At 38.6% G+C, this 18,291-nt stretch overlaps 1 protein-coding gene across 2 annotated transcripts in view; it reads right to left on the bottom strand.

The window, feature by feature from the left end:
- POLE2 (DNA polymerase epsilon 2, accessory subunit) overlaps window positions 1-15,531 on the bottom strand; it is a 30,107-nt gene extending 14,576 nt beyond the window's left edge. Inside the window, exons 1-8 of one of the 2 annotated variants that reach the window (XM_073211288.1) lie at window positions 15,292-15,531; window positions 9,907-10,007; window positions 8,423-8,498; window positions 7,816-7,893; window positions 7,586-7,679; window positions 4,696-4,770; window positions 821-904; window positions 140-196 (exon numbers count right to left, since the gene is read on the bottom strand). In XM_073211288.1, the coding sequence (XP_073067389.1) occupies window positions 140-196; window positions 821-904; window positions 4,696-4,770; window positions 7,586-7,679; window positions 7,816-7,893; window positions 8,423-8,498; window positions 9,907-10,007; window positions 15,292-15,359 (633 nt within the window). In that variant the 5' untranslated portion in view covers window positions 15,360-15,531. The remainder of the gene's footprint in view (window positions 1-139; window positions 197-820; window positions 905-4,695; window positions 4,771-7,585; window positions 7,680-7,815; window positions 7,894-8,422; window positions 8,499-9,906; window positions 10,008-15,291) is intronic. The other variant, XM_017675025.3, reaches the window with a different exon arrangement.
- Between the last annotated feature and the right edge of the window lie 2,760 nt (window positions 15,532-18,291).

Here is an 18,291-nt window from a genome sequence, read left to right as displayed (position 1 = left end):
ACGATTTTTGTCTCTAGATTCCTACATCATCAACCATATGGAAATTACACCAAGATCTCAATTACGTCAAGTTGAGAATGATATACAACTTCCCCAATTCATGTAATATAGACTTAAAAAAAATAAAAGTGAAGGATATAGCTTTACTAAGATCTAGTTGTAACGTTCCTGTAGGATCTTCCAGAAAAAATTTTCCCTAAAAAAAAAAATAAAAGAAATATATCCACATTCATATAAAAATGAATACTATGACAAAATTAAAATACTGAAATTTTAACAACAGAAGATAGTAGAAAGTCCAGTGGATTTTAAAAAATCAGCAATTCCTCGTAGCAACTCCTAGTACAGGATTTTCCATTTACTAGACTGGTGACCTCAGACTAATCACTTAATGGAGACTCAGAATTCCTCACAGGTGCCTGAGGATGACCACTGCAAGTCAAGAGATGGCTCACAGGTCACTCGCTGGCCACCATAAGAAGGGCCTCACCAGGTGCCTCACCTAAGAGAGTCAACAGAGTCTGCAAGGGACCAGGATGTGGTCAGCAGCTCTGCATGCTCAGAAACCCATTGCTCTCAGTTCAACCAGAGGCCACTGAGAGCCCAACTTCAGGCTACACAAACTGGTGGCCTAGGTAAGACCCTCCTTCTTATGTCTACTCCAGAAACCAAACACAGATGAAAAGGTTACTTGGTGAGTGAGGTAAAAACCTTAAATGAAGAATACATTCCTGCACCCTCTATAGAAATGCCTTATGTAGCTGACATTTCATCAATTACAAGGCTGAAAATAAAAATTTAATGCTTAAGTTTAACTTACCTCTTTTAATTGGGTTATCATTCCAAGAATAATCACATCTCCAATTTTGGTTGTACTGCCCAATAGGGTTTCTATTGTTTTAAGCTAAAATAAAATGAAGGAAATTCTTAAAGACTGTAAATACGTTCTTTTAAGAAACTAATCTTCCTATAAGTAAATTCTGAGTGCATATATTAGTATTTACACCTACTTTACAGTAGAAAATCAAATAAAACTTAGAAAATACCATTTTATCCTACAAAAAGTTTTAATATCAACTTAGGCCCTTACTAATGAGCAAAGTTTCATACTATATTATAGTAGTCCCCCTCTGTCCATGGTTTCCGTTGCCCACAGTCAACTGGCCAACTGTAGTCCAGAAGCAGATGACCTTCTGACATATTTTCAAAAGGTCAACAGTAGCCTGACACTACATCACAATGCCTACGTCTCCTCATGCAGGCATTTTATCATCTCACATCATCACAAGAAGGGTGAGTATAGTACAATAAAATATCTAGAGAGAAACCACATTCACATAACAATTATTATAGTATATTGTTATATAGTTGCTCTTTTTTATTACTGTTACTAGTCTCTCACTATGCCTAATTTACAAATTAAATTTTATCATAGGAATGTATGTCTAAGAAAAAACATACTATATATAGTATAAACACACACACACATATATATATATATGTAAGAAAAACATACTATATATAGGGTTCAGAAAAAATGTACTATATATAGGGTTCAGGACTCTTCACAGTTCCAGACTTTCCCCAGGGGTCTTGGAATGTATTCCCCACTGATAAGGACGGACTACTGTATTCTGAATAATGGTAAGGACATTTATCTTTAAACTATAGAAAAGAATATGCATTTTATTTATTTGGTCATTATCTCTTCAAGATTGGTAGGCTCTTTAAAAAGTTATATGCTAACTTTATTTAATGTTTGAAAAGACTTTCATTATTATTTATATTCTCAGTCTGACCATTATATTTTTATCAGAAAGTTAAAGGTAGTAACAATTGGGGCACCATTCTTCTGATCCTTTTCTATATATAATCCTAAATATATGTTAATATATATATATATAATTTATAAACACATACTCATAAAATTTTATTTGCAAAGATTAAATATCATTCATATAAATTATATTATCTTACAACTTTTCAATTTAATATAGCTTAGACATTGTTCCATTTACCATGTATAGTATACTTCATTCTTTTTAATGGATAGTGATACCTATAGCATATATATAACAATTTATTTTACCAAACTCTTATTAAAGGACATTTAAATTGTTCTTAGTTTTCTGATAATAAAAACAATGCTTAATATTTCTGTGCCCCTCTTTTGGTTCATATATACAGCATGAGTATAACTGTTAGACAAACTTCTACAAATCTAGAAACAGAGCTGCTAGGTGAAAGGTATATAATTTTTCATTTTTATAGAATTATAAAGTGGAGCACTTTTCATCTTTACCATATTGTTTTCTATTACAAATAATGCATGTTCAATATAGGAAAAATTTTAAAATATAGAGAAAGAAGAAATAAAGGCATACATAATCCCATCATCCCATAAAAATCAATGTTAACATTTGGTATTAGAGTTCCTCTTAAAATACATGAATTTAAAGCAACATGGTATCACAATGTACATTAAAAAATTTTTTTAAATTAAATACTTAGGGATAAATCTGAAGAAAAAGCTACCCAAGACCTATACCCTAAAAACTGGGCTAGAGATTTCTTAGAAAGAATACCATAACTATGATCTATAAAATAAAATATTGGTAAGTTGGACTTCAACAAAATTAACAACTTTATGTTCTTCAAAAAGCCTCTTAACAAAATAAAAAGACAACTTATAGACTGGGAAAAATACTACAGTTCACATTAAATAAAGGAAGAAAGGAAGAACACAGGAGTACAAAGCTGTAACAAGGTATTCCTGAGGATACTGTGTTAAAGTCTGTAAAGGGAGATTACTCCAGGTACTATAAAATGGTCATTTAAATAGAAAACATATCACCTGGGATATAGAATTAAACAGCTTGGAAAAACTGAAAGGAACAATAAGTTGTTTGGCTAGGCCTTAAAGTTACTTTGGCAAAGAGGAGAGGAAAAATAATGCTTTGGGCTATGGGCATCTGCATTGCCATAGAAAGCTTAATATATGTAAGAAAACACAGAGCCAGTTTTTAGCAGGGAAATATAAGTGATGTCAATTTCCAAAACAATACAAATTTTTCTCTAATTAAAGTTAAAAGCAGAAACTATCAAACACTACAAATGTTTTCTCCTTCTGGTACTGCCATTGAACATTAATTTGAGCATGATCTAGTTTTGTTTTATTATCCATCAGACTAATCACCATCATGAATTCTGATGTAACATGGAAGATAACTGAATGAACCTGAAGAGGCTGGGCCTCTTTTGAACCTATCTGGAACCTCACAGAAATGGTGGGGCCAAGACAGAACTGGCTAAGGACTACCCCCAGCAGGGTTCTATATGATGGAGGGGGGAACAAAACCACAGACAGACTGACAGTGACTAGGTGTACTGCTGGAACTAAGTGACACCATTCGGTAACCACCCTCTGAGGTATGAGTATCAAAGTGGAAGGAGCACATGTGACAGAAAACTTTCTCCCTCTCATTTCCACCCCTCAGGACCCAACAACTTGCAGGCTATTTGTGCTGCCTCATTCATTCTATAAATGTTGTTTCCCTCTCACTTGCCAACTTTACAATTCCCTGTATGGCCCCAGAAGATGACTGGTTAGCCAGAAACGGGTAAGATTCCTCAAGGGAGGAACAACCTAAGACAGGCACAGTCGCAGGGGGGGCCATCAGGTGAGAAATTGGGAATCAACAGAGGTGAGGCTTAGAACCTCACCCCCCGTTTTTGGAGAAATCTTCTGCATCCGTACATGTTTTGTTGCCCTTGTCTAGCTTGGATTAATACTTAGTCTATAGGCACACACCTGATCATCTACATTTGCCCTCTTACAGCACTAAACTATGTCTTCTACCTTTATCTTGCATCTACCTACCACTTCAGCATTTTATTAAAAATAATAATAATAATAATAAGGGAGAAATGTGGGATTCACATATAAATCAAGTATGAAAATCAAACAATCATAATTGACCTGATTTATAGTTCATGATCCGTGATCAAAACCGAAAGTTTCTGTGATGACTGCCCTTGCACTGTTCACCATGTAAGAACTTATTCACTATGTAAGAACTTGTTCACCATGTAAGAACTTGTTCGTTATGTTTCAGAAGATTGGAGACTGTTGAGAATTAGGCTTGGGGTTGGTTAATGATTGTGCATTAAGTTCCCTATACAGAATTTTATTGTTGTTAACAACCATATGATCAATAAATATGAGAGATGCCCTCTCAAAAAAAAAATGTTGTTTCCGTAGTGCCTTAAGTTTTAGTCCAACTGATCTGGCACATATTCATTGTGTGGTGATCACGAGAGGGATGGGTTGGGCAAAGACCAGTATTTTGGAATATGAGTGAGGGCAGGAAGGGTAATGGTGAGAGTTGGTCAGAAAGTCAGTTCAGTATCCAGCAAACAGACCAGGAGGACTAAGGATCTGTCTTGGTGCTCAGAGAAATCTGGGGCTACCACAGTCTCAGGGCCTGCCCCAAAGAAGGAAGTGGTCACCTCTATTAGAGATTTGTAGGACCCAGTGCACAGGGCATGAACTTTATTGACAGTGGGCATGCAGAGGTCACTTAGCTAGCTAAACAGTTACCAGTGATTCATTTTCATTTAAAATACATTAGAATTGCACAATAAATATTAAACTTGTATACATACACCCCTTAGTAACTAGGATAACATTCTAACCTGGAATTTGCTTCCACTTTCATCAGGGTGAGAACCTATCACTGGAGGAGTAAATAATTCATGTCTGTGGGTCCTCTACAAAAAAGAAAGATTCACATGAATTACTGAAACAGGCACTTAAAACTAAGATTCATTAAAATAGTACCATGACAAAACATCACCTTAAACTAATGTTACTATTACCTATTCTCAACAAATATGAAACCCACATGATTTAATGAATAAATACCTAGAAATGTCATTTTAAGAATAAAAAAAGCATTAAAAAGAATTTTTTTAAAAACAGTCTCCTGTGTACCTGGCTGCAGTGTACTCTGGACTGAGGATATGAGAACAATAAACCAAGTGCCAACCTCAGAGCATGGTGGCTAGTGAGAAATAGCAACAGGCCGAAATACAACCAAGGACCCTGGGCAGAAGGAGACATTTAACGAGATCCTGAGAAATAAGATTTTGATAGTATGAAACAAAAGGAGAATGAGACAAGACATTTCTGGCAGAGGAAAGGATGTATTATAAGAAAGAGTTACAAGAGTAAAGGAGCATTTGGGAAGTCATGTTAGTTTAGTACAGTTGGATCATGTGGTGCACAAAGCAAGATGTCAGACAAGGCAAAAGACTAGCTGGAGCCTCTATTTGGGGAACTATCTTCCCCCACCCTGTTCCATGGTTGTCCATTTAGTGTAGGTAGGACCTTCCCAGTTCTACAGACAAGCAGCTAAGGCCTAGCGAACTGAACTCCATCCCCTTAGCCAGTGAATGGTTCAGGGCTGAGCAACTGCCTCAAACTGCGCCAGTAAGAGACTGTTGCTAGAATTAGTGGAAAGAGAAACTCCCTTTCCAAGAGTTGCTTAGGCTAGTAGTGGCCTCTGTCATCTCGTAAGGAGGACTTAGCTTAAAGTAAAATCAATTTTTATAAGTTACTAGAGATAGAAAGATAGAAAGAGGATGAGGGCCTCCTCAGATTCCTCCTCCTTTCTGAAGTGCTCCTTGATCTCCAGCTGGATACAGTCTCTTCCTGCTTTAAACCACTGACTACTCAGTATGTCTCCTGAGCCTCATGAAATTGTGTGACGGCCCTGGCCCAGCCATCCTTGAAACAGGTGGACCTCTAGACCCCTCCATAAGCCAATAAATTGTTTTTTCTGTTCCAGTTAGTCTGAGTTTATATAATCTCCAATAAAAGAACCCTGACAATACACTTCGTACACCAAGCCATGAAGTTTATCTCATAAACAATAGAAAACAAAGACTTTAGAAGTAGGACAATGATAAAATCAGATTTTCTTTCAGGAAGATGATTGCAATAAAAATATGAATGGACTAAAATTCAACCCTTTTATTTCACAGGTAGGGAAAAATGAGGCTCAGGAGGGTTAAGCGACATACACAAAACAATATAGTAGCCTTTAAAATAATTTTTCAAAAAAAAGAAAAAAGAAATGTGGTATTTACTTGAGCATCTTCTTGTGTAAAGCACTGTGCCAAATGTAGCAGAGGAAATAAATAAGGCATGTGCAGTCTGTAATGGGGATAATAAGCACACTGAATGCTAGGCAGGGCCAACTCTAATAAGTGACATAGGAAACATACTGAGTAGTCAGTGGTTTAAAGCAGGAAGAGACTGCATCCGGCTGGAGATTGAGAAGGGCTTCTGAAGACAGGGGAATCTGAGAAGGCCCTCCCAAAATCAGAAGTTTTAACAGTAGATGTAAGAGAGAAAGGCAGTCAAGAGAGTGAAGAGCATAAGCAAAGTTACAGAAGAAGTAGAAGAAACAAACAGGAATTCCATATTTGTTTTGGCTCGACACAGAATATTATTAGAGGAAACATAGAGATTACGTCAAAAATGTGTGATAGAAGATCTCAAATATTAAGTATGATTTGTCTTTAATTCAATAGGCAGTAAACTTCCTTAAAAGACTTCTGTGCAAAACCAGGACGTGATCAGGGTTACACCTTAGGAAGATTAATCTGGCAACATTATGTAGGTGGTAGAAGCAAGAAGTGCTTCAAAAAGCCAGTGACTGATTTTCTCTGCTATTCCAAGGCTCCTTGTACCAAGAGAACATAGTTCCAGCCCCCAGAATGACATTCAGGCATTCCCAGTTTGGCTCCCACCTGCCTTCCCAAACTTATCCCACACTTCACCTCTTCGTGAGCCTTCTTCTTCTCCATGCAAGGTGGACTGACAGGCTCATCACCTCCTACACACATCATTTTTTTCCTTTTGCTGTGTCTTTGTTCACACTGTTACCACCACCATTCCCCCATTTCCACAAATCAAAGCAATCAAGGCCCATGTCAAATGCCATTGTTTCCTTGAAGTCTTCCTTCATTTTTCCATTGAATGCATGTTTGTATTTCTTTTATAGCACCTAAAAATTCTAATTTATATTTATTTGTGCAAATGTCTTTAACTTCATAAACTATAAGCTGCTAGAAGGTGATAGAGCAGGAAAAGGTTGGGCTCCAAAACCAGAAAGACTGGATTCAAACCATATCTCTGCTTACTAGATGTGATCTTTCAGGCAAGTTACTAAACTGCTCTAGGTTTGAGTTTCTTCGTTTGTAAACTGGGGATAATAATAGCATTTATACATATATATACTGACACTGTGATCATCAAATAAGACAAATAATCTCTGTAAAGTGCTAAATACAGTGTCCATCACATCAAAAGCATGTAATAAACATTAGCTACCAGTTTCATCATCATCATGATTATTAAGGGGAAACTATCTTTTTTTATTTCTGTATTCCCTATTTGGCCGCAAACAGAGAGAGCCCAGTAACAGTTTATTGAATGACAAAATTTAGACTACACAATTCTACTCTTCAATTATCCCTGAGTCTTTTCTAAGCTGAAACAGTCTCTCCACCAACTTACCTGGTGTAAGATGGTGTATCGTTCACGAAATAGCTCTGCTTTATCTCTTGCTGTCCCAAATAAATTAGGTGCAGGGTGCTTGGTCATTAACAGACTAGAAGACAAAGGAAAGCCTATTTATGACTATCATAATACACAAAGGTAGGCCAAAAAATGAAACATGGACTATAATGCCTCTGAAAGAAATGTATATCTGAAATTAGCCCAAAATCAATCGGTAGACTACTTACGGGAGAAATTTTTTTCTTTCCGAACTGTACACAAAGCGTGGAATATCAAATGCTCCTATGATATTGAAAATATGGTCTCTGAAAAACATTCCAGAAAAACACAGACCTCATTTACTAAAACCTAAGAATTCTAGTGAATATGAAAACTTGTACTATAATCTTATGTCATACATACATACTTTTACAGGTCATATACCTAACTTCTTATAGTGTCAAAAATAATATATGGGTAAAAGTTTTAGCTTGACCATTTTCCTCTGAAGAGGCAAAGTATTGCTAATACTAACAAACAAACAAAAATTAATCAAGTTAACTTCCAGTTAATAAGTTAATGGGTAAGCAGCAAAAGTTAGTAATGGTACAAACAACACTATAATCTCAAACCCTACGGAAAAAGTAGTAAAAAATGAGTTATTTAGGTCACTTAATAGTAAAGATGAGTCGATTAATAATGAGGTTTATCATGGAAATTATTATTTAAAAATAAATACTGAAAAATAACGACTGTAGAAATGTTGATTACTAATTATTTCCCCAAAAAAATAATTTAAAATAAGCACTCAAAAATATCTCCAACAAGAAGAGAAAGTTCATTTTACCCACATACATAGTTTCATCTACAGACTGACTGCACTCCTGGACTGCTGCTTCCACTACAGACCGTTCAATCATGTTTGATGACACTGAAAAGAGAAGTTCAAAGTCAAATGTTAAAAACAGGCATAAAAACTAATTATTTCCACAGAAAGCTTTATATGCAAAATAATCTGCAAACACTAACCCTGAGATTCTCACTACATAATTTTAGGAGGAAAAAAGTGTCAAGTCAGGACATTAACAAAAGCCATTATTTCAAATACCTTAAATGTCCATATTCAAATCACTGTAATATATTAGTACACAAATGCCCACTTTGCTAAATAGTACTTAAAAATATAAATTCAATTATAGAAACACTTCTGTAAACTCCTAGGTTTAATAAGGTTACACTAGTATAACTTTTTATCACAATTGCTATGCTTCAGTAGGCATGATAGCAACAATAATAACAATAACAGTACCACTTATCAGGCCCTTAGCACACCTGTGGCACCAGGCTTAGTTCTTTACCAGCAGTATTCCAGTAGACATATAGTCCAGTAGACAGAATGTCCAGTAGACATTCCAGTAGACATCCAGAGATGGCATATAAGGTTGATGTTCACATGTCCATATCTTACACATGGTGAAAATCTGAATTTGAGGGGTTGAATAAGTTGCCCAAGAACATAGTTAAATTGTATAGACAGAACACAATCCCAAGCCTGATTTCAGAGTGGGGTGCCTTTAACTATACTGGTGTGTTTTCAGGCAAAATACCACGTGCCACTTTAAACAAAGCCATACTAATTATCTAAATGTAATCAGTTTCTTAATTTTCAACTTTAAAGGGAATCTTAAAAGCAAAGGTATGTTTAAAATCCTGTGTTTAGAAGGGAATATGAGATATAATAATTTCTCCTTTACCATGGAACATGTTTCTTCCTATACAACTGAAGAACCTAGCAACTATACAACATATGAGAGCAAGCCGTACCCACCTCTAACCTTTAGTGCTCTAGAAACACTGGGCTTTAGTTTTCTAAAAGAGCATTTGTCCTTTGCAAGCCCATGCTGTGATAAAGGATTAAATATTCAACCAAAAGGTGCCCGAAGAAAGGATGAAGCAAGAGGGGAGAGTTAGCCCTGCTCAGTTACTCCTTCCACCCACCACCCCAACACTTAGGAGTACCTAACTTAAGAAAGATAAAGTGATAAGCATGCAGAGACAAAACTGCCCATAAGGACCAGATCAAAATTAGAAGTCAAGTGTGGGAAAGATGGCGTGACAGCACTACGAGGGGAAACAGCTGTAAGAGTCTCTGGGGAATCCCCTGAGGTTCCAACCAAACTATAGAGTTTATGCCCTAGGAAGAAGTGCTACCACGGGTGGGTCTCATAATGCAGGAACCTCTTTACACTGAATCCTCACCTTCTTCTCAAGGCTGTAAATCTAAGTGATGATGTAGAAATACATTAATAATTTAAGAGCTACCAGAAAATGTGACTTACAGGGTTGCTTTTCAACTGCATCAATGATCTTTCCCAGTGCATCTTCAAGCTCTTCTTCACTGATAGATTTAAGAGCTTCTGTGAGGTACTTAACAGCTTCCCTGATGAGAAAGGGAAAGCAAGATGAGGCAGGTCATGGATAATTAAGGCGACAAATTTTATGCCAAAAACTGGCAAACACTCATCAATCTGGCATTGAAATTAAGATCCACTCACTCCTGCCTGCAAGCAGTACTTACCTTTCCTACTCTTTCTGAAGAAATTCTTCCTTCTATCCTCTGCCAACATAACCTTTCTTAAAGCCCTAAGTCATGCCCTTCTTTTAAGATGCCTTCGTAGACCAGCCTACATGCTGCAATCTTTCCTTCTGAAATTATTAAAAATCTCACTTATATTTTGTGATGTATCCTTAAACCTGATACTAGCCTTGTATATTACCTTACATTTAAAGCAGGACTCCATTTGCTTCTGTCCTGAATGTAACACACAGATATGTATTTATTAACTTGATAATGCATTTACCTCAAGTAAATTCCAGTAATTTCACCTATTTTCAACTGTAAAATTAGAAAATTAGGCTGGAAGAAACTATGACATCTGAATATAATCATAGAAGCAACACTCCTATTAAAATGACTTGAATTCTCCCACCGGAAAAAAACTCAACAAACCTCAATTTTTTTAAAAAATCACATGAATCCCTGACTTAGATACCAATAGTGCTCAGAATGAACACTGTCTACTTAAACAATAAGCTGGTTGTATGGCATTCTCTGTTTGTTTTCACACAAATTTATACTTTATGTCACCATTATTTTTATAGGCATCACTAATCTCTATCTTGGGTTGTTTGTTTCATGTGTCGGTGTCAGATCTCTCCCGTTTATTACAGATGACACTCTTTGAGAACTGGGACTGTTTCATCGTTTGGCAGGACGCCAAACGCACTGAAGGTGATCCATAAACATTGGATGACTGAGTCCCTAAAATTATACACATTGTGGGTGAACCTTGGGACAGCTCTCAGGATAGACCAGAGCCTATAAAGCTGTACAGGGTCTGGCCCCTGTCTCATCCAGTGTCTCTGGCATTCCTGTTGCTCTCCTGACTCAGGGCCTTCATGTGGCCATTTCCCTCCACTTTTCTCTTCACCTAGTCAAGTCTTGCTCATCCTTTAACACTCAGCTCAAACCACTTCTTCAGTGAAGCTTCCCTTGACTCTGGAGCAGTCACCTTGTATCACAGATCCTGGGATCTTTTTCACAACTGAAATTAAATAATTGTGAATATTTTAATATCCATGGTAGAAAGACTTCCAAGGCAGCCCCTAATAATCCATGCCTCCTGATACTCCTGATGCCTCCTGATACTCCATACACAATCCCCTCTCATAGAGTGTAGGCTGGAGCTAATAACTTATTCTAACAATAGAATACAGTGAAAGTGATGTAACAGTTTACTCTATTGTACTTTTAAAATGAAACAATTTAAAGCAGGAAGATGTTACTTCATTGGTTAGGCTACAAAGACTGTGTGGTTCTGTCTTGCTAGCAGAATTCTTTCTCTTGCTGGATTTGATAAGCCATCTGCTGCGCTCAGGAAGGCCCACATGGCAATGAATGGAGGATGGCCTCCAGCCAACAGCCAGCAAGGACTGAGGCCCTCAGTCCAACAGTCCTGGAGGAACTGAATCCTGCCAACTGTTGGATGAACTTAGAGGTGGATCCTGCCCAACTGACGTTTGAAATGACTCCATCTTAGCTGCACTCTTGTGTGAGACTGTGTAAAGCTATACAGGATGTGACCCTGCCAAATCTCCTATGGTTCATCCAGTGTCTCTGGCCTTCCTTAAGCTTAGGACCCAGCTAAGACTAGCTGAATTCCTGACCCACAGAAAATGTGACATAAGAGTGTACTGTTTAAAAATGGGTATAGAGAGCAAGTACCTCAACATAATAAAAGCCATATATGACAAACCCACACACAACATTACACTTAATAGCAAGAAGCTGGAAAGCTTTTCCTTTAAGATTGGGAACAAGACAGGGATGCCCACTCTCCCCACTGTTATTCAACATAGTACTGGAGGTCCTAGCCACGGCAATCAGACAACACAAAGAAATAAAAGGCATCCAGATTGGCAAGGAAGAAGTTAAACTGTCCCAGTTTGCAGATGACACGATATTGTAAATAAAAAAACCCTAAAGAAACTACTCCAAAACTACTAGATCTAATATCTGAATTCAGCAAAGTTGCAGGATACAAAATTAATACACAGAAATCTGTGGCATTCCTATACACTAACGATGAACTAGCAGAAAGAGAAAACAATTCCATTCACAGTTGCATCAAAAAGAATAAAATACCTAGGAATAAATCTAACCAAGGAAGTGAAAAATCTATACTCTGAAAACTACAAGACACTCATGAGAGAAATTAAAGATACCAATAAATGGAAACATATCCCATGCTCATGGATAGGAATAATTAATATTGTCAAAATGGCCATCCTGCCTAAAGCAATCTACAGATTCAATGCAATTCCTATCAAAATATCAACAGCATTCTTCAACGAACTAGAGAAAATCATTCTAAAATTCATATGGAACCACAAAAGACCCTGAATAGCCAAAGCAATCCTGAGAAGGAAGATAAAGCTGGGGGTGGTTAATGCTCCCCAACTTCAAGCTCTACTACAAAGCCACAGTAATCAAGACAATTTGGTACTGGCACAAGAACAGACACATAGACCAGTGGAACAGACTAGGGAGCCCAGATATAAACCCAAGCATATATGGTCAATTAATGATATACAATAAAGGAGCCATGGATATACAATTGGGAAATGACAGCCTCTTCAACAGCTGGTGTTGGCAAAACTGGACAGCTATATGGAAGAGAATGAAACTGTATTAACTTTATTATTGTTTAACCCCATAAACAAAAGTAAACTCAAAATGGATCAAAGACCTGAATGTAAGTCATGAAACCATAAAACTCTTAGAAGACAACATAGGCAAAAATCTCCTGAATATAAGCATGAGCAACTTCTTCCTGAACACATCTCCTCGAGCAAGGGAAACAAAAGCAAAAATGAACTCATGGGACTACATCAAACTAAAAAGCTTCTGTATGACAAAGGACATCAACAGAACAAAAAGGCATCCTACAGTATGGGAGAATATATTTGTAAATTACATATCTGACAAGGGGTTACCATCTAAAATATATAAAAGACTCACACGCCTCAACACCGAAACAGCAAATAGCCCCATTAAAAAATGGGCAGACGATATGAACAGACACTTCTCCGAAGAAGAAATTCAGAGGGCCAACAGACACATGTAAAGATGCTCCACATCACTAATCATCAGGGAAATGCAAATTAAAACCACAATGAGATATCACCTCACACCAGTAAGGATGGCCAGCATCGAAAAGACTAAGAACAACAAATGTTGGCAAGGATGCAGAAAAAGGGGAACCCTCCTACACTGCTGGTGGGAATGTAAGCTAGTTCAACCACTGTGGAAAGCAATATGGAGGTTCTTCAAAAAACTAAAAATAGAAATACCATTTGACCTGGGAATCCCACTCCTTGGAATTTACCCAAAAAATACAACTTCTCAGATTCAAAAAGACATATGCACCCCTATGTTTATCACAGCACTTTTTACAATAGCCAAGAAATGGAAACAACCTAAGTGTCTATCAGTAGATGAATGGATAAAGATGTGGTACATATACACTATGGAATACTATTTCGCCGTAAGAAACAAATCCTACCATTTGCAACAACATGGATGGAGCTGGAGGACATCATGCTCAGTGAAATAAGCCAGGCGGAGAAAGACAAGTACCGAATGATTTCCCTCATTTGTGGAGTATATAACAAGAAGCAAAACTGAAGGAACAAAACAGCAGCAGACTCACAGACTCCAAGAAGGGACTAGTGGTTACCAAAGGGGAGGGGCTTGGGAGGCCGGGTGGGGAGGGAGGGAGAAGGGGATGAAGAGGTATTATGTTTAGTACACATGGTGTGGGAGATCACAGGGAAAACAGTGTAGCACTGAGAAGGCAAATAGTTAATCTGTGGCATCTTACTACACTGATAGACAGTGACTGCATTGTGGTATGAGTGGGGACTTTATAATATGGGTAAATGTAGTAGCCACTTTGTTTTTTCATGTGAAACCTTCATAAGAGTGTATATCAATAATACCTTAATAAAAATTAAAAAAAGAATGTACTGTTTAAAACCTGTAGGATTTGGGGTAATCTGTTACACAGCAACAAATAACTAGTGCACCACCTGCCCCTCAAGCTCCAGTGTCTTCCTCTCCCATGTACTCCCTTGCCCCACCATAGTGCTCTGCGGCTAACAGATTTTGGTGTATTTCTGACTGAATTAGTTAATGGATGACAGCTTAATTTTAGGTTAGGTTCTAAGTGAAAAGAAGGAAAAGGTAATTAATCAATGGTCTTATTTTCAAGATGTCAGGGATCAACTGAACAAAATTCATTATTTTCTCCCAGGGCTTATCCACTCTTGCCCTTGACCAGCACTAATCCAAAAGCAAAATTAAAAGTCCCATAAAATGATCATTCCAAAACCAAAAACAAACCTTCACACCCAAGAGCAATCAAAACCTGGTACAGAAAAGTATATCACATCCAGCAGATATTTAAATATGTTTTTTTTTAAATTGTATTCTGAAAACAGGATTTTTAGTGAAAAAAATCTTGGGAAGGTTCATCGCATTAGGTACTAGAAAACACGGATATGGCCAGGAAACCTATGAGAGAAGTTCTAAAAGAAATATTAAAAGAAAGAACAAAAAACCCAGGAGATCAAGGAACATGCTTCAAACCTACCCGCTTTTTAACTCTCCAGGCATTATCACCCAGGAATACTTGACCAAAATTGGGAAGGCTGGGAGGGCCCACAGTTCCCACAATGCAATCTGGCCACACTGACAGATACCTGGGGTTTGCCCGCGTCTCTCTCAACTGAAGTCTCAAGTATCTCGGGGAAGCAGCACAGTTATTACTCCCATTTTGCAGAGATAGAGACTTCGGGGGGCAGCGAGGCGCTCACATCACAGTACTAATCGCTGCGGCTCAGACACGGACGGCCGCGTCCCCGGCTCGGTGCAGCACAGACTGCAGACCGTCGTCCCTCCCGAAAGAATCGCTCCTATTCCCCGCGAACGTCGGGGAAACCTAAGGCGGCGCAGCAGCCGAAGACCCCGCCGGATGGACTCGGCTCTGGGGGCTTAGTTTTAAGGGTCCCTATCACGGCCAGCCCCTCTCGGCGCGCCCCGCTGGCGGGGCGGCCTGGCCCTAGCTCTCCGGTCGCGTCCCGCAGTGCCCAGGACCACTCACCCGCGGAGCAGTAGGCCGCGCAGCTTGAACGCCGAGAGCGCCCGGCTCCGAACCCGCTCCGGCGCCATGTCCGCGTTTTGGCGCCACGGCCCGGGCCCGCCCCTTTCCGGCCTCGCCCCTTTTCAGGCGAGCGGGCTGCCGGCGGGCGCTCCTGTCCTGGGTGGTCTCCCGGGCCCCTCTTCCCGGGCAAAGAGCTCGGCGGCTCCCGGCGCCTGGCACGCCGCAGCCCCGGACTGTGTGGGCTAACGGAGGCGACCCTGCCTTCCTTCCTGGCTGCTGAAGGGCGAAAGCGTCCTGCCCCGGGGTCTGGGTGGGAGCGCGTCTTTGAGCTACCCTGCTTCGCCTTCATCGTTGTCACTTTACGGGGCGCGCGTCCGGCTCATCCCGGGCTCGGGGATCCTTGCGTTCTCATGTTTAGTACTTCACACAGGTTCTGGAAATATTCTGTTGCCATAGGGTTTTCTTGGATTTCACTGGAAGCTGCTACAAGTCACCGTCATTACCACCAACCCTGCTTTTCATTTAATTTGAGGGCTCCCTGCGACCCATGCACTGTCATAAGAATTTTAAATGCGTTAACTGATGTTCAGAAAGCCGAATGAGCTGTGTGCTATTTGTTCATCATTCTCATTTTACAGATGAGAAAACTGAGACACAAAGACGGTAGATGCCTCCCTTACGATGAAAGGTTCAGTAACGGGTGGAGCCGGGATTTGAATTTCACCTGATACCAGCAAGTGTACTGTCAACCTGCCACACTTCAAAAACGCTTGCTCCAATGAGACGAATAAAACCATGGAGTGCTTAAAAGTGAACGCAGCCTTATGAAACATAAGGATGACTTGTGAGTACGAACATACAGTGACCTCCAGGGTATATGATTAACTTTAAAAAAGCAAAGCATGGTAAAAGAGGGAAAATAAGAAATCTACACATATGTAAGTATTTAGTTGTTTTTGCATTTTAAAAAATCCTCTGGACATTAGACACTAAAAAAATGTTTCATTGTAAAGAACAGGAAGGATAAGGATGAAAGTGAGGCCTTTCTTCGTAATGAAGGTTTTACTGCCCACCTACCTATATGTTTTACATATTCTAAAAAAAGAAAAGAAAAAAGTAAAAAATTGAAAGCACACCTAAAGCAAAACCCCTAACTAGTGTTAAATTGGTAACATAACATCACAGAGAAAAATGACTTTTAAACACAGTTTTCTGTATGTTTCCAATGAAATGTATTCTAAAGCCAAAAATACTGCAAAGAAAATTTGAACTTTTAATGTAAGAAAGGAGAGAAAATAAAAATAGAGTTAATTTTCATTATTTGAGATAGTTATGTTCTATAAAGTCACCACCAAAGCTGAGTTAGCAAATACTTAATCATTGCTCCTAGGGCAATACAGGGTTAGTTAGGTTCCTGTGAGCCTCTGGTCACAGCATTCTCATCAACTAAGCAATACATGACCTTGTTTCAGGTGTGTTACTGTTTGTAGACATCTTTAATATATTCTGTTGATTCTTTAACATTGAATTCAGGGCCAAAAGGACTATAATTCATCCCTGAAGGAAGCATATCTAACACAGGTATTTTCTCCCTGAGATCATTACATCAAAGCCTTCTTGTGCCTGAAACATAGCCAACACTTGGCACTATGCTCAGAGGCCACTTCAAACAGCAAAGTCACCACCAACAATGAAAAACACAAAAATGCAGAAAATTTAGCACTAAATGTGCCTTGAAAAAGACACTTATTTATAATATGAGAGATGAAAAAACAAAGTTGAGTATCACCTTGCTCATCTTTAGCTGAGAACATGTGTGATGGGCAACCCAAAGTTTTCACTGCTCTGTGCGTGTCTGGGCATAGCTGTGAAAGCCCCCAGTGTTGATTTGGGAGTTACAGATAGATTTTAGCAAGTAGATGAATTTGCAAATGCACAAATGGAATGCACCAGTAATGAGGATTGCCTATATCTGCTTAACTACTAGAAAGATTAACAAGAAATAAATGATTATCTTTGGGAGGCAAATGGAAGGAATAGGGATATAAAATGTTAAAAGCATTAGGTAAGTGTTTTGGGGAACAAAATGTTTTTGCAGTCCCAAAGTTATCATCCTATAAATTACTGTAGAAAGTAATACCAAAGAGAAATATAAAGGAGAAAACTACTTTTACACCAGTGTTCTAAGGTTACCACTTTAGCCAAGTATCAAACTTGGCATCACAAAACACAGGCTAATTTGACATTATGTTATTGTTTAATGCAATATGATATATACAGCATTGCCTATGGAGTATAATTGCCAAAAACGTATAACCTTGATTTAATCAAGCCTAGTTCTAACTTCTGATTTATGGAAATATGGAGGAGAGGAGAACAAGTTAAATTACACCATGAGGAAACAATTGGAAAAGTCCAGAATTTGGAACAATCTAAAAGCCAACTGACCTGATCTCTTCAAAAACTTAGCTTCATAGGAGGAAAACAGAAGGAATCCCTGATCCAGATTGTGGTAGCCAGCCTCTTGGATAACTCCCAGTGGTTTTTGCTTCCTGGTATTCTTGTCTTGTATACTTCCCTCCCACAGCAAAAAGAACTGATCTGTGTAACTGTTAGGATATTGTGGAAAGGACAAGTATAACTGGCCAGGCCAGGCCATAAAAGACATTGCTATTTCTGCTGTGCTTGCTTTGGGGGAAGCCAGCTGCCCTCAAGTCTACGGAAAGGTCCACGTGTTACATCAAGTTATTCTGCCAACAGCCAGCACAAACATACCAACATACTGCGTGTGAGCAATTTTAAAAGCAGACCTTCCAGCCCTAATGAAATCTTTAGATGACCACGGCCCTTGCCAATATCCTGACTACAACTTCATGAGAGACCAGAGAGTGAACCACCCAGCCAGGCTGTTCCCAAATTCTCAACCTACAGAAACAGTGTAAGATGATAAACATTATTTATTTATTTATTCCTGATGTAATTCAGGAGTCTTGAATATGA

Source organism: Manis javanica, chromosome 8 (assembly GCF_040802235.1).
Source record: "Manis javanica isolate MJ-LG chromosome 8, MJ_LKY, whole genome shotgun sequence".
Lineage (NCBI taxonomy): Eukaryota > Metazoa > Chordata > Mammalia > Pholidota > Manidae > Manis > Manis javanica.
Note: the sequence above shows the minus strand (reverse complement) of the source record. Positions and strands in the feature narration are given on the sequence as shown.